We start from the raw sequence: 14,249 nt of genomic DNA on the forward strand, positions 1-14,249 counted from the left end.
ACACCCTGCTGATTCTAGGATTTACTAACTCGTTTTAATTTTTTAGTATTAAAAGATTAATTGATAATAGATAATAATCTTTTAATAAGTGGAGTGTAAGATTTATACCCGGCTCTATGAATATGTGCACATGGTACTGGTCTAGGTTAAGTTTTCTCAAATTATGAGGTGCGGGACAATGTGATATTCAAACTTTAATTTATTATAACTTTTAGTTTGAACTTTTCGAATTATTAGAATAACTTCCGGCACGCTAATATTTAGTCAGTTAAATTAGATCACGAAACTTCATTATAAAATTCGAAGCAAAAATTATTATAAAGTAAAAATTAATAACTCGAATGTTAAGCATCCTATCGTTTGAGTAACAAAGAGTAATTTAGCTACAGAGAAAATAAAGCACTCACCAATGAGAACCCTCGACTAGACTTAAAAGAGGGAAGAGGAAATTTTTTTTAAAAAAAAGAAGAGGTTTAATAATACATGAAACGTCAAAAGCAACATGACACGCATCGTAGACTGATCTGGTTTGACTATAATTAGGTGGGACTTGTACTTGAAGCATTAAGCACATGAATTCAGATCTTGACCTTCTAACGTGCAACTTCACGGCTTGTAAGGTTATGTTTGGGATACAACTTGTACTTCTTTTATACAGTTTAGCGTCTTCGCCTTGCGCGATTGTTTATCAAAAATGGAAAAAATGCATCCAAATATGCATTGTTCCACTTAACTGTGTAAAATTTTATTCACAAAAAATGGATCAGGCATTCATGCATGGAGTTCAAAAATACGTTTATAAGAGGTAGTAATTAATGCATATAACTTCAAGGAGTACACAAGCTTAATTCCATTGAAAGAAAGAAGATACAGGAACTAACAGCGAATTCAGAACACGAACAACAGTAATATTGTCTTGATATTTGTAGTAGCCCAACTGATCTGTAATGTGGCTTGCAGACGGAGAATTTTACATTGTTTAATTTGTGCACATCTTCGAGCAATTGCTCAATATTTTATTTAATGAATTGGTTGCTAGTACGTGCCAAAAGCCCAAAATGGCCCCATTAGGCAACAAGATCACATGGCAAGGACTAATATTATCATCATTCACAGTGCTTGCTAGCTCTTGTGCTTTTATGGTACTTGAAAACCTTTTTAGATGCTTCAACTTCAAGGGGACACGGTTCACTACTTCTAGGAATATTTTTGTATATCTTTTCTACATCCAAGAAATTTTGAGATGTTGCATTAATATGTTTTTTTTGTCAAAAGAGATTCAGTAGTTTCTTGCTGCAGTAGAAAAAAAACCAGCATCCTTTGAGCCTTTAACTTTAGGAGCCAGTTGAATCTCATTTCAGCTTCACGCCATGTCAATAGTTCTGTAGTCTTTGCACATTCACCATGAGGTATATTCAAATTGTTGTGAAAGAGAGGCCGAACAGATAGTTAGCAAGCTCAACGAAATATTTCCTATTCTTTCCAATTTTGAAGAAAAGTAGGCATAGGCTTGTAATTTCGCTCAGGAATTAAACAAACTTACTACAAAGGGGGCAGGATATCTGGCGTTAAAAGGCATAATTATTCGGATTCGATGGATGCTTTTTAAGGTTAATAACTTACGTTGGCATGCCAGTTCAAGCCACTAATACTTATCACCGGATCAATTAAATTGAGTTTATAATCTACCTGAAATTATTCCTACAACCATGGTAATTAATAACACATGCCTAAAGTGGTATCGCAGATGAACCAGCTGTACATATCCATCCACTACCCTTTTCATTTTTCTGGGGGACGAAAAGAAAGAACTCGGACTCGGAAACTGACAGAAAACTGTATGCTCAGCTCAAAGAGGATGTTTTTGTTAGAGTTTTCACTTTTGGGATCTAAAAGGCCATTTCACATTCTTGCTGATTCCGGGTACGTCAAAATTGATCATCTGTTGTTAATAAATCCCAGTGCAGCGTGTATAAGCTAGCGGTAGTAAGTGGCAAAACAAGCTAATTTTGATATCGGGAGGTTTAAAAAGAAGCACGCAAAGGATGGGAGGAAAAAAAAGAAAGGAAATGTGGTGGATAAGAAGTGCCTTCTCTGCTCTGCTATGCTCTGTCACTTGAAAGTAAGCCTAATGCTTTGGGATCCAATGCCTAGAGAGAGAGAGAGAGTAAGAATCGAGGGATAATTTTCTATAGGGGAAGGAGAGAGGCAGCAAGACCAAAACAATCAACAGAAAGAATCTTTGGTAGAAGAATAAAATGAACTACTAATGTTTAAAAAATATCTATGACGTGCCCAGATTGCTTTTTCTGGGAGTTCCAAGACAAGAAAAAGTAACCTGCTTTTTGGAATTCAAATATTTTGTCTGGTAACTGGTAAGCCAATTTTATCAAATTTGACCCATTAATTTAGCTCCAATTTGATCCTAAACTGCCTAATGAAAAACATTTGATTCACCTGGCAAGAATGATAAAAGAGTAATTACAACAGCAGCTTTCTTAAAAGCATAAGATACAAAATATATCCTACACTGTGACTAGCTCCCGTTGGTTTTCAAATCTTTAACATAAACCCGAAAGTGCATAATCAACATATTAATTAATTGAATCCACCAAGCTATTGACTTTCAGTATTTTGAGTGCGTTTGCTACCGTTGTTCAAATACAAAACCAGCCCCTATGGGCCTTCTCCCAGAAAGAAATTACGAGAAAAAAAAAAAAAGGCCCAGATGTAGCAAGCTATAAGCAGCTTGCTATAAGGCTTTATTATTACCACATTTTGGAAACTCTTTTGCTTGCATTGGGTGCTGCACAAGTACATTTGTGTAGGGCACCCACATCAACTTTCCATTTTATCTTATCTTTCAATTGCTGGAAACTATTTATTCTACTTAAAAAATAATAAATTGTAATTTAATGGAAGTTCGTGATAAAATATATATATATATATATAATGGAACAAAGGATGATATTATAATTACAGTACACTGATTCAGCGGTTATATATCAGTCAGCACACAGTGAAAGCTTGAAGAGAGAGAGAGAGAGAGAGAGAGAGAGCGCTAGAGCGCCACACAATTACGTACATACCGCAATTCTCTGTAGATTCTTTCTCTCAAAGAAAAACAAACAAGTCTCTGTAGATTTGGTGTGAGCATTATAAATGGTTGGCACGCATGTGAGTTGCAATGGATCACCATCTTCTTAATCTTCCCTCGGCGGCATTGGGCATAGGGCATAGGGCATAGGGCATAGGAGAGCTTTAATGAGTGCGAGCCCTCCTCCTTCGTAGGTACTCCCACCAATCCACCATTAGGATGATTTATACATGCAATGTAAGATGGGTCCAGCAGTTTGTAAACTTTACCCAAATAAGTGCTCCAGTTCCATGGACCACACGGACTTAGGCAGCAGCTGTATATCCGCCACCTAACCTGCCTACCTACCTGCCTACTGACCGCTAGAGGATCATCGGGTTGATGTTGAACAGTACGCGAGGCGAAAGTTGCATATGCACCTATATAAGACATGCACGAAACCGAAAAATTATGACAATTCGAGCCCTTATTTATTTATTTATTTTGGTGAAATGATGATCATCAGCTTCTTTTGGAAATTGTGAGGAATCGGCAACCAAAAAAAATTTGCCAAAATTAATTTCATACCAATATTGAAATTTCCAGTGGTTCTTTGGCCAAGTACTTTTGAAATATTTTTTCTATTTCAAAATGGCAGCAGCCTAGCAATAATTAGACAAAATGTGTATCTATGATGGCGAGGAAATGAAATGCTCCTCATATTTTTCAAAAGCATAATTAAGTTTCAAATTGAAACTTGTCATCTACTTTACGGTAAATAAGTATTGGTAGGATTTTATTGTTCGTCGTATTCGTAAAGATTACTAAGATATAACGGATCAATTTCAAGTACACAGAAGATGAAGTGTGGTTTATGGTTTGAATTAACAAGTTAAACAGCCGGCCGAGGGACTTGATCCAGTCGATAATCTCCAATTAATCAACGGAAACACGCAAGCAATTTGATGATTGTCAAATGCTGCTGACAGCACCTATTCAGATGTTTAATCACCCTTCCTAATCCGTCCTACTTTCCTTAATTCAATATTAATCCTTGTCATTCCGTGAACAACAATTTATTTTATATTTTTTTTAAATAAATAATTAGTTACTGGACGGTGGGGATTAAAATATGGGTACGGGATGAACGGCTCGCAATACGCAGTTCGCAGCGTTTAGGGATGCACCGGGTGCAAGCAATTCTAAAAGTACCTCCGCGACTTGTCCGCGTGCGCACGATGCATCGTAGGTCATCCGTACCAAAGGCTAGGTTAAAGGAGAGAGAAAGAAGTTAGGCGATGCGGAGGTACGTACGTACTACAAAAGTGTACTACTGGTAGAGTAAGAACTCGGGTCCAGTGCGCCAGCGAGGGCATATGGCTCGCGTCGCGTGTAGTACTAGTACGATCGTCGAGTTGATTTGGTTAGCTAATTAGAGTACGACCCAAGCCACAATCGACTTAGTTCATTTGTACTTGCTAGATGTTGTACTCCCACCTAGCTTAGCTGGCTCGATAGTAGTAACGAGAGAGAGAGAGAGAGAGAGAGAGAGAGGGAGTACATGTACAGCGTCCTGCCACAGAATATGGTTTGAGGATCATCAGCACCTCGCTTCCGTGTGTGTGTGTGTGTGTATATATTGGTGTAAAACACCCGGGGCTCAGCCACTTGTAATTGCACAGTAAATGTAATTGACCCACCCCAACAGCCACTTCAGAAGAAGAAGAAGAAGAAGAAGAAGAAACCCAAATAGAAAGGCGAAGGTAAAGATTAATTTGCAGGGCAATGGATGTTGAGGTAAGTATTAAAGAAGCGAGCTAGAAGGGGAATTGAGCAGACGGGGACGAGGTCGGGCATGCGAGGGGTTCAGTCCGCATAGAAAAAGATTCCCTATGCGGGTGCCCTTCCCATGCACTGCCTCTTCCCTGGCTCCTCTCGATCTCTCTCTCTTGCTCTCTGTGGATCTCTCTCCATCTCTCTCTCTGAATCTCTCTCTCTCTCTCTCCCCCCAATATTTTATGCTTCTGTTGTTCTTTTTCTTATTGATTGTCACTGCAGGACTGGCTAATCGTTCATTAATTAATGTGCTCCTTTTTTTCTTTAATTCGTTAGAATTTAGAAAAGAAAACAAGCTAGATAGATCGACCCCTTTCCAGTTTCCAGGTACGTCGTTACTATTGATTCTGACGCAGTAACTGGGTGGGGCAGTATGAATTGCAGTACTGCAATTGGGGGGACCGGCAATCGATCGCCAGAAAGAACGCGCGGGGACTATTATTCCCTTCCCTTTAAATGTCTGTTTTGTGATTCGTTCAGTGCGTGCGAGAGTTGTAAATCTATATATTACAGTCATAATTAATTTATGTATTCTATCTACAAAACCTTTTTCTTTTCTTTTATTTTTTCCCTTTTTTTTGAGGAAGTTTTGTGCATGCTACGCCTGATATATGTTAATGTTGAATGTACGGTTATTTGAGAAATTGAAATTTGATCTTTGAATGCAGGTCACCAAAAAAAAAGAAGAAGAAAAAAAGTATGTACTTAATAATTAAGATGTGGCGTATCAAATGTACCCACATTTTGGGAAGATTGTATTTAGAATTTTGTGGTGTATATATATATATATATATATATATATATATATATATATATATATAGACGACTTGCTTTATTATGAGATGATATCATTTTGTTTGGTAATGTACAGTTCGTTATAATGCACGGATAAAATGCATTTATCACATAACATGTACTCCTGTAATTCTTAAGCGCGATTAAAGAGCTACTAGCAATTTCGTATTTGCTGTCACGTTATAAAAGTGCTGTTGTAAAAGAATTCCCACGGCAACTTTGCCAGTTTGTAGCAACAGATGAATAGATTATTTTATATTATAAACTCACGTAATTTTTTTTTTCTATCTGTAGCAGAACTAGGGGGTAATCTGGGCCGTGCCGGTCTGGCACGGCTCACATTACCCGGGCCGATTCGGGCCCAGCGTCGGCCCGGACCATCCATGTTATGAATCCGGGCCGTGCCGTGCCGCCTGTTCATTTAGGGTTAAAGGCCCGGCCCGGCCCCTGGCCCGCCCAGCCCGGGCCGGGCCTCGTGCCAGCCCAGTAATAGGGCTTTTGTCCTGTCTTCTTTGTCCTTTTTTGTATTTTTTAAAAAAATTATTTTTTTGAAGAAAAAGAGATAAATAATTTTTAACTTATAAACTTTTGATTTAATGTTTTTAATTTACACAACTATGCCCAATTTTTTTGAAACTCTTTTAAAAATTTTATAAATTTTTAAAAAATTAAACACTAACAATAAATTTAATTTTTTAATATTATTAATTAACATTATATAAAATTTAAAGCTTAGAGATAAATAATTTTCACTTTCAATTTTATAGATTTTTAATATAAATATTTTAATTTACATTTGTTTGATCCAATAACTAACTTTAATATAAAATTAATAACTTTTTTTCCATAATTTTTTATTATTTGAAGTGAACTTGATATTCTAAAAAAAATAACAAAAAGATATATAAATTTTGAATTAATCATATTACATAATTACATGAGAGAAAAGTATAAAAATTTAAAAAATCAAAAATATATAAAAAAAAAAAAATTAAATTTTTTGACCCTTTGTTTTGAAAAAATAAAAATAAAAAGTATTTTTTTAAAACAAGGAACGGCTAAAGTGCCGTTGAGCCCATCTTCCAAGGTTAAGTTTCTGCAAGATCATGTGGCTACAGTAGCCCTACAGGCTATACAGCCTACACTCTATAGATAGGTCCATAGGGTTTAGGGTAGGCCCATGTTGTGATCCTTGTTTTTCTATGCCCCATAGTCATGGCTTGTGGATTTAAACCACCGGGCCGTGCCCGGCCGACATCTGGCACTGCGCGGCCCAGGCCCGAACGGGCCGTGCCGTGCCGGGCCCGCAGGCCACAAAAACTCAGCCCGGCAGGACCTGGAGTGCCAGGCCGGGCCGGCCCCCTAAAGATGCTACAGTAACCGTGCCGGGCCACGGCCCGGCCCGTTTACATCCCTAATGCTGCAGAACCTCCAATATTACAGAAAGTTCCTTTTCTTCCTTTCGAAATAGAGAAGTACTGTGCTTGTTGAATGGTTTTGGTATTAAAACCAAATCACTTGGAGCAAAAAAAAAAAAAAAAAAAAAACCTAATATCTAGATTTAAAAATTGCTGCCGTAATAACTGGACTTAATGGAGGCCAATTAACCTTAGCAATGATTTGGGCCGAGTCAGAGCAGGGCTTTCCTTCGCTGGCGCACGACAAGGCCCAGTAAAATTAAGAGAATACCTTGGACCAGAATATAGTGTTTCAGGCCCAATTAATCACCCATGGGCTAAGTACCACTATATTCTCTACATGCGCCTCAATAACTAGAAAATTGACTTGTATTATTGTTTGCTCATGTCATTATTGCATTTAATTTTTCTTCTATTTCAGTGCAATTTGCCGCGTGGATCTGAAATTTATATTTGTTGAAATTCGGCTTATGTTGAAAAAAAAAAAAAAGGAAAGAAAATCTCGGTGGACACTCGTCTTTCAAGAAACTAAGGTCCGGGTCAGAATAGTAAGTATAATAATAATAATAATAATAATAATAATAACGCGATTGTTAATTGTAGCAATTATCTGATTTGATTTTGACCCGAAATTTGTATATTTGCCATCCGTGATGATATTTGAAAGCGTGGCTATACAACTTAAGTTGGCCTCATGTTTCTTATGTGTCAGCTAAATTTGTAAGATACATTGCTTTCATCTGTTGTTGGGATTTCCCAATCTCTCACCATCCCATTTATTTATCTTTTTCCCTTTATTTATTGTAGGCAATACCTACAAGATAGCTATCACAAGGTTATGCGTACTTGCACTACGCACAACATAACAACCGGGAGGACGCACAATATTAGTAAATAATGATAATATATTATAATTATTATTATTATTATTTTTCAGTTGGACAATGTGATGAAAGCAGTGACAGACTGATCAAAATCAAGCGCCGAGAAATGTCCAAACAAAAAAATTGTACGGCCAGGTGATAAAAGCATTGTGATCCACCGCATCATCAGGACCGTCCGCTCTGATAAATTATAGCATGGGATTATTTACAGTATATATATATTTGAATATTAAATTGTTAAACTTAATTTAGATGTGGTAAAACTGAGTTGATCGATATCTGATATAATAAATGCATAAAAAATTAGCCCTGTAAATACGTTTGACCACAGCATGACACCAAACCCAATTAAACACCCGAGAGTTGGATCTAACGGATCGTCGGAACCGTCCATTAAATTGAACGAGCCAATTATTGGGTGTCACCCGCGGCGGGACAGCTTTGGCCGGCAAAATCGCTGGCGTGCAGTCCAATCAGATCTTCTATTTCAAAAAGTATTGATTGATAGATATAGACTTTTGATTTGTCACAAAATACGAACGAATATACTACTTGTACATCTCATCTCATCTCATCTCATGAAGGATAAAAATTCTACACTCTTTTTTATATCTTAAAACATAAAAGATATTTATTAAATCTGGAGTAGAAGTAAAATTTATAAGATAAGTAGAAAATCGTAGTCATAAAATTAGACTTCTAGATTTACACCTACAGCGTTTCTCAAAAATTGTACTCGTTTTTACAAGGATTAAATGAATAAGCGGCCATGTCAAGTGCATTGAATTTGCTATTTAAAATAATAAACTGGGCCAGCGAGTTTAAGTTACCTGTTACCCCTTTAGAAGGAAAAATAATATAATAATCTGATAATAGAAAATAAGTTAAGACTGGTTTAATAAGAGATTTGATTGATTAATTAAAGCAAGCGCTTGTCTTTTATCATCCGGAAGGAAATGCGAAGAAAATTAATTCCACGTCAGAAAACTACCATCTCCCTCCTGTTACTGAACTGAGAAGCATCAGTGATCAGTCTCAGTCTCTCTCTCTCTCTCTATCTCTCTCTCTCTCTCTCTCTCTGCGTGTTTCTCGATCTTCTCTCTCGGTAGCTACCTACCAACCTGTGATAACTCCCTCTCTCCTGCCCCCTTCTTCTTCACTCCTCTTTCCTTCCCTTGTGAGCCACTCCCCCCTCTTTATCCCTCCTCCTCCTCCTCCTCCTCCTCCTCGGTTCAATCCAATCCAATCCAATCCAATCCAATCCAGGGTTTCGGTGTTGGGGAGAGTGGCTTGGGATAAGATCCAGCCCCAACCAGCCTTGCGTGTGCTCACCAGTGGGGGCCGGATTGTATCTCTAGCCACCATAAGAATTTCTCTCTTCGGAATTAGAGGTATTGAACTGGGGGAGTTTTTCGTAGATGGATGAGATGATGATGGTTCGCGAGTCGATGCCATCATCTCAATTTGTTTTTCATGTCTTGTTATAACAACTGGGTTCTTCCCTTTTTTTTTCGCATTTGATTGATTGCAATGTGGGTTGATTTAATGCAGGGAATTGAATTTAATCCGAAAGGAAGCTCCTTTTCTTTGTTCATATTCATAATCACCTTCGCTTTTGTTTTTGCTGTTCTTTGGTTCCCGTTTGAACTGTTTTTACTGGGGACAAGGAACAAATGATAGATTCTACAACCATAACTTTTTTTTTTTTTTTTTTTTTTTTTGAGGTTTAATTTTGTATGCTGTCTTATTTTAGATCCTGTGGCTAATAGTTTTGATATTTAGTGAGCATGGTAGAGAGAGATTTGAAAAGTTTGAAAGTGATATTTTTGGCAATATTGAAGCTTAATATATCTTCTGAAAGTTGTGCCTTGCGTGCGTGCTTTGGCACAAATTTGTTCTCTCCCTGTTGACGCCGTAACTTTGAGATTTGTGATAATCTGGGAAGCGTGTGGGTGATTGCAACTTTCAATGCTTGTACAATACAATACTTTCTGTCGTTCTGAAAGTTACAGATGGGCGGGCGGTATGCGGATTTGGAGTTTTTCAAAAATCAGTTCATATGGGGGGACATGTTTATGTTTGGAACTGTTAGAAACATTATTTTCATGCAGTCTGGCGCAATGATGCATTTTTAGATTTTAGGATCTACTATTTCTTGTAAACATGCAAGGATGTCTCTGTGAGATTATTTATCTGTTTAACTTTCTTTTTTTTCCCCCTCTTAACCCCTGCTTTTTTAGGCAGTGCAAATGAAATGGTATCTGAATCAGTTCGTTTAAATCCACAACTACTTATCTACCAATTTGTTGTTGTTCTTCTTCTTGTCTTAAAACCTTTTTCCTTCTCTTTTCTTGGTGTAGGTATTTGACATTGGAAATATGTCGTCGCCCTCTCTAAAAGAGTATCTATATGAGGACACGTTCGTCTTTGGTCTTAGACTATGGGTGGTAATTGGAATAGTTGTCGGTGCTTCCATGTTGGTTATTCTTTCTGTCCTAGTAATATGTGTTACGATTCGTAATCATAGACGATTGAGAAGAGCCACCAGCTACCTCCCCATCAACCAAATCCCCGCGGTGTCAAAGGAAATCAAGGAAGTGAGAGTTGACCAACCCTCAACTAACAACTTCGCCGCTAATAATGGAAATAATGGAATCCTACCAACGAACCCTGACAATTTTAGAGAGAAGGAATCGGACAAGCTCATGGTTCAATTGGAATTGGCAGAATCAAAACAAGGAGACGACAATAGTGATTCTAGTTCTTTTCGTCATGCGGATAAAGAACCTAGCTTCCGTATAACTGATCCTTCACCTTTTATTGGTCTACCGGAATTCTCTCAACTTGGTTGGGGTCACTGGTTTACTTTGAGGGATCTAGAACTTGCAACCAATCGGTTTTCAAAAGATAATGTTCTTGGGGAGGGTGGTTATGGTGTTGTTTACCGAGGCCAGCTTATTAATGGAACTCAGGTCGCTGTGAAAAAGCTTCTTAACAATCTGTAAGCTTCCTTTGTTGCATTTCTTTCGACGTTTTCTAGTGCTTGCATTTTGAGCTCACTATATGTCAAGCCTTTTTGCACATATATATATATATATATATTTCTTTTTCTTTATTCCCCATTTTCCTATACAAAATGTGTTCTTTGGACTTCCAGAGGGCAAGCTGAGAAAGAATTTAGAGTGGAAGTCGAGGCGATTGGCCATGTCCGCCACAAGAATTTAGTTCGCCTTCTTGGGTACTGTGTGGAGGGCACTCAAAGGTGAGAGCTCTTCTTTCCATTCACTCCAGCTGAAGAACCTGTTTTGCCTCATAGTTGCCTTTACGGCTTTCACTTATGCTGCACCTAGGTCATTTCTTAAACCTTGGGCGTCATTTTTCTTTTTCTTTTTCTTTTTTTTTCCTTTAGCTTGTTCTGAGGTTTCCTTAGACCTAACATTCATTCGGTCTGATGAAGAACGCCATGGCTTCTAGTAGACATTAATACGTCTTGCTTGCTGTTTGTATTGATCGATAATCAGGATGCTTGTCTATGAGTATGTCAACAATGGAAACCTTGAACAGTGGCTCCATGGAGATATGCAGGAGAGAGGTTGTCTTACTTGGGAGGCTCGTATGAAGATTCTATCAGGCACAGCTAAGGCGTGAGTTTTTCTTGATTTTGCTACTTTTATTATTATTATTTTTTTCTTTCTCAGCAATCACTCTGATTTTCTCACAATTCTTTTGATTGTGATTTGTGTTGTCAAACAGCAGTTCTAACAGGAATTTCTTTACAAAGCCTTAAATACTATATTAAGTTTTGGATCAGCTGGACAGTCTCATTATTTTACTCTCTTGTTTCCACGTTCATAAAGCTATAATTTCTCTAATTTGATTACAATTGGCTTGTGTGTTTGGCAGTCTTGCTTATTTACACGAAGCGATTGAACCAAAAGTTGTGCACCGCGACATCAAGTCTAGCAATATTTTGATCGATGAAGAGTTCAATGCCAAAGTGTCAGACTTTGGTTTAGCCAAGCTGCTTGGTGCTGGTAAAAGTCATATCAATACTCGAGTTATGGGTACCTTTGGGTAAGACTATCTATGCCACATTTTCTGTGTCTTTCTTAATGTAAATAGGGTTAAATTCAACGATAACGATAATCCTTTTCTGTTGTAAATTTTCTTTAACTGATTCTTTGGCAGTTACGTGGCACCGGAGTATGCAAACAGTGGGCTTTTAAATGAAAAGAGTGATGTTTACAGCTTCGGGGTTGTTCTTCTAGAGGCAATTACAGGGAGAGATCCTGTGGACTACAGTCGCCCTTCAAACGAGGTATCAATGATTTATCATGTGAAGTTCTTAGATGTAAAACAAAATTTTTGAATTTGGAAGGTATTAACTGCCTCTGCATTTCCAAAGAAATTTCTCACGTTCATGATATTCTGCAGTGAATATAAGATCCTTTTCTTTGTGCACACTAGAAACTAACTTATTCTATTCCCATTATCTGTCGCCTTGATTAACCCAATGTCATCCATATCTGAAGAATAGAAAGCACAAATTGTTGCGTCTATCTAAGCCTTCAGATAAACTTTCTTAATTTGATTTTTTGGAAAGTCATTCTGATTTTTTGAAACAGTAACTTGCCTCTTTTTTCAACTTCTCCAAGTTGTTAGGGTTATAAATATTTGAGACTACACAGCTATCTTCAAATGTTGCTATTAATCTTTAAATTTGCTATGATATATGCTTTTCTTCCGTGGTTAAAGAAAACTTCTTCCTGTCCTTTTCCATTGATTATATTGATTCCATTTTATGTGGAGTGCAGGTTAATTTAGTTGACTGGCTTAAAATGATGATCGCAAATAGACATTCAGAGGAAGTGGTGGACCCAAATTTAGAGAAGAGACCCTCTATAAGGGCTCTCAAACGGGCCCTTTTGACCGCTCTCAGGTGCGTTGATCCAGATGCGCAGAAGAGACCCAAAATGACTTTGGTGGTTCAGATGTTTGAATCCGATGAACCAATGCCACGCGAGGTTTGACGTACTATTTACTTTTTCTTTGAAAGGCTAGCTAACGATAAACTATGATTGCTTTTTTCTTTTTCTTTTTTTTTCTTTATAAGTGAGATAAACAGGTTGCCTCTAATATGGTAACGAGTAATTCCGCACCTTTAAGCTGAAAATCGTGGTTTATTGGATCGGATACTAAGTAGTGATCTAAGTTCTAGACCAGTAATTTAGTCCTCGCTAATGCTGTCACTGAGTAAAAGCCCAGAGTTCTACTGTACATTCTCATGCTATTATACCCATAGCCTCTTTGATGAGATTTAAGGCTTTAAGCTACCGGATTTAACTAATAAAATTACACCTTTCACTCATTCCTAGTCTTTATTCCGTATGAATGTGAGTTTGAACTAAACTGAGTATGATTTTTACAGGATCGGAGACATCGACAAAATCGATCTGGAAGCATGGAAACTGGATCTCAGAGGGAGAATTCTGAGACAGACAAAAGCGACAATCCCGATTCAAAACCTAGCAGCAGAAAGAACAGAACATATTATACCAACTGATTTTTTTTTCTTCATGTTTTACTTAATTGTATATTTTTTTGTGTAGAGGGAATTGTTATGGTGTGCTGTATGGTGCTTCAGAACTGTTTGAAAATTATATCTACAGTTTTCTATATCTTGAGAACTATGGTGTTGTATGGACTGGGGATATTGTTCCATCAATGTCGCACAGCAGTTTGAAGAGAAGTTTAATTTTACGTTCAAATTTTATTGCAGAAAGTGTTGCCACCGCTTATGGTTTTCTTCTGATATGGATTGTCTATTCTGCTTGAAGACACCATTATTTGAGAAATAGTAAAATTAGAAAATTACTGAGTTTAGGCCTTTTCTTAAGCCAGAGAGGAAGCATAAAGTGTTCCTGAGTTGGCTTGTTTTTGGAAGATTGCTTACCATTTTGACATTTAATTATTTACGGAGCCCATCATTTACAAACCACTTTAAAATATAGACCCTTCAACCAAAATATGGCACATTCGACCTTCGTTTCTCTAATGAATATCCACTTTCATGTAGTTTCCAAAGATGATACATAAACTGAACATCCATTTGAATAGGATGATTAAGCAAACCAAATCATCTCATCAAGTTTATAAATAGCAAACATATGATCAAACTTGAAATGACGTGCGCACACACAAAATCATCTCATAAAAAGTTTACGTTCAGCCATAGCAGGT

General features: G+C 37.4%; 1 protein-coding gene and 1 long non-coding RNA gene across 2 annotated transcripts; both read left to right on the forward strand.

The window, feature by feature from the left end:
• Positions 4,614-5,595, forward strand: LOC109717912. Its single transcript, XR_002218335.1, has 2 exons — positions 4,614-4,873; positions 5,189-5,595. It is a non-coding gene; the product is annotated as an uncharacterized LOC109717912 (long non-coding RNA).
• Positions 9,112-13,787, forward strand: LOC109717891 (probable receptor-like protein kinase At5g18500). The gene is made up of 8 exons (XM_020243839.1): positions 9,112-9,400; positions 10,370-11,010; positions 11,167-11,271; positions 11,531-11,653; positions 11,913-12,083; positions 12,198-12,327; positions 12,824-13,033; positions 13,438-13,787. The coding sequence occupies exons 2-8, from the start codon at positions 10,388-10,390 to the stop codon at positions 13,570-13,572; spliced, it is 1,497 nt and encodes a 498-aa protein (XP_020099428.1). The 5' UTR covers positions 9,112-9,400; positions 10,370-10,387; the 3' UTR covers positions 13,573-13,787.

This window comes from Ananas comosus, linkage group 12 (assembly GCF_001540865.1).
Source record: "Ananas comosus cultivar F153 linkage group 12, ASM154086v1, whole genome shotgun sequence".
In the NCBI taxonomy this organism is placed as follows: Eukaryota; Viridiplantae; Streptophyta; class Magnoliopsida; order Poales; family Bromeliaceae; genus Ananas; species Ananas comosus.

Bases quoted from the DNA above. Each gene is read 5' to 3' on its own strand.
- LOC109717891 (XM_020243839.1), top strand. From the start codon at position 10,388: ATGTCGTCGCCCTCTCTAAAAGAGTATCTATATGAGGACACGTTCGTC. The intron at 11,654-11,912 runs GTGAGTTTTTCT...TGTGTTTGGCAG, and splicing joins CTATCAGGCACAGCTAAGGC to TCTTGCTTATTTACACGAAG. The intron at 12,328-12,823 runs GTATCAATGATT...TGTGGAGTGCAG, and splicing joins ACAGTCGCCCTTCAAACGAG to GTTAATTTAGTTGACTGGCT.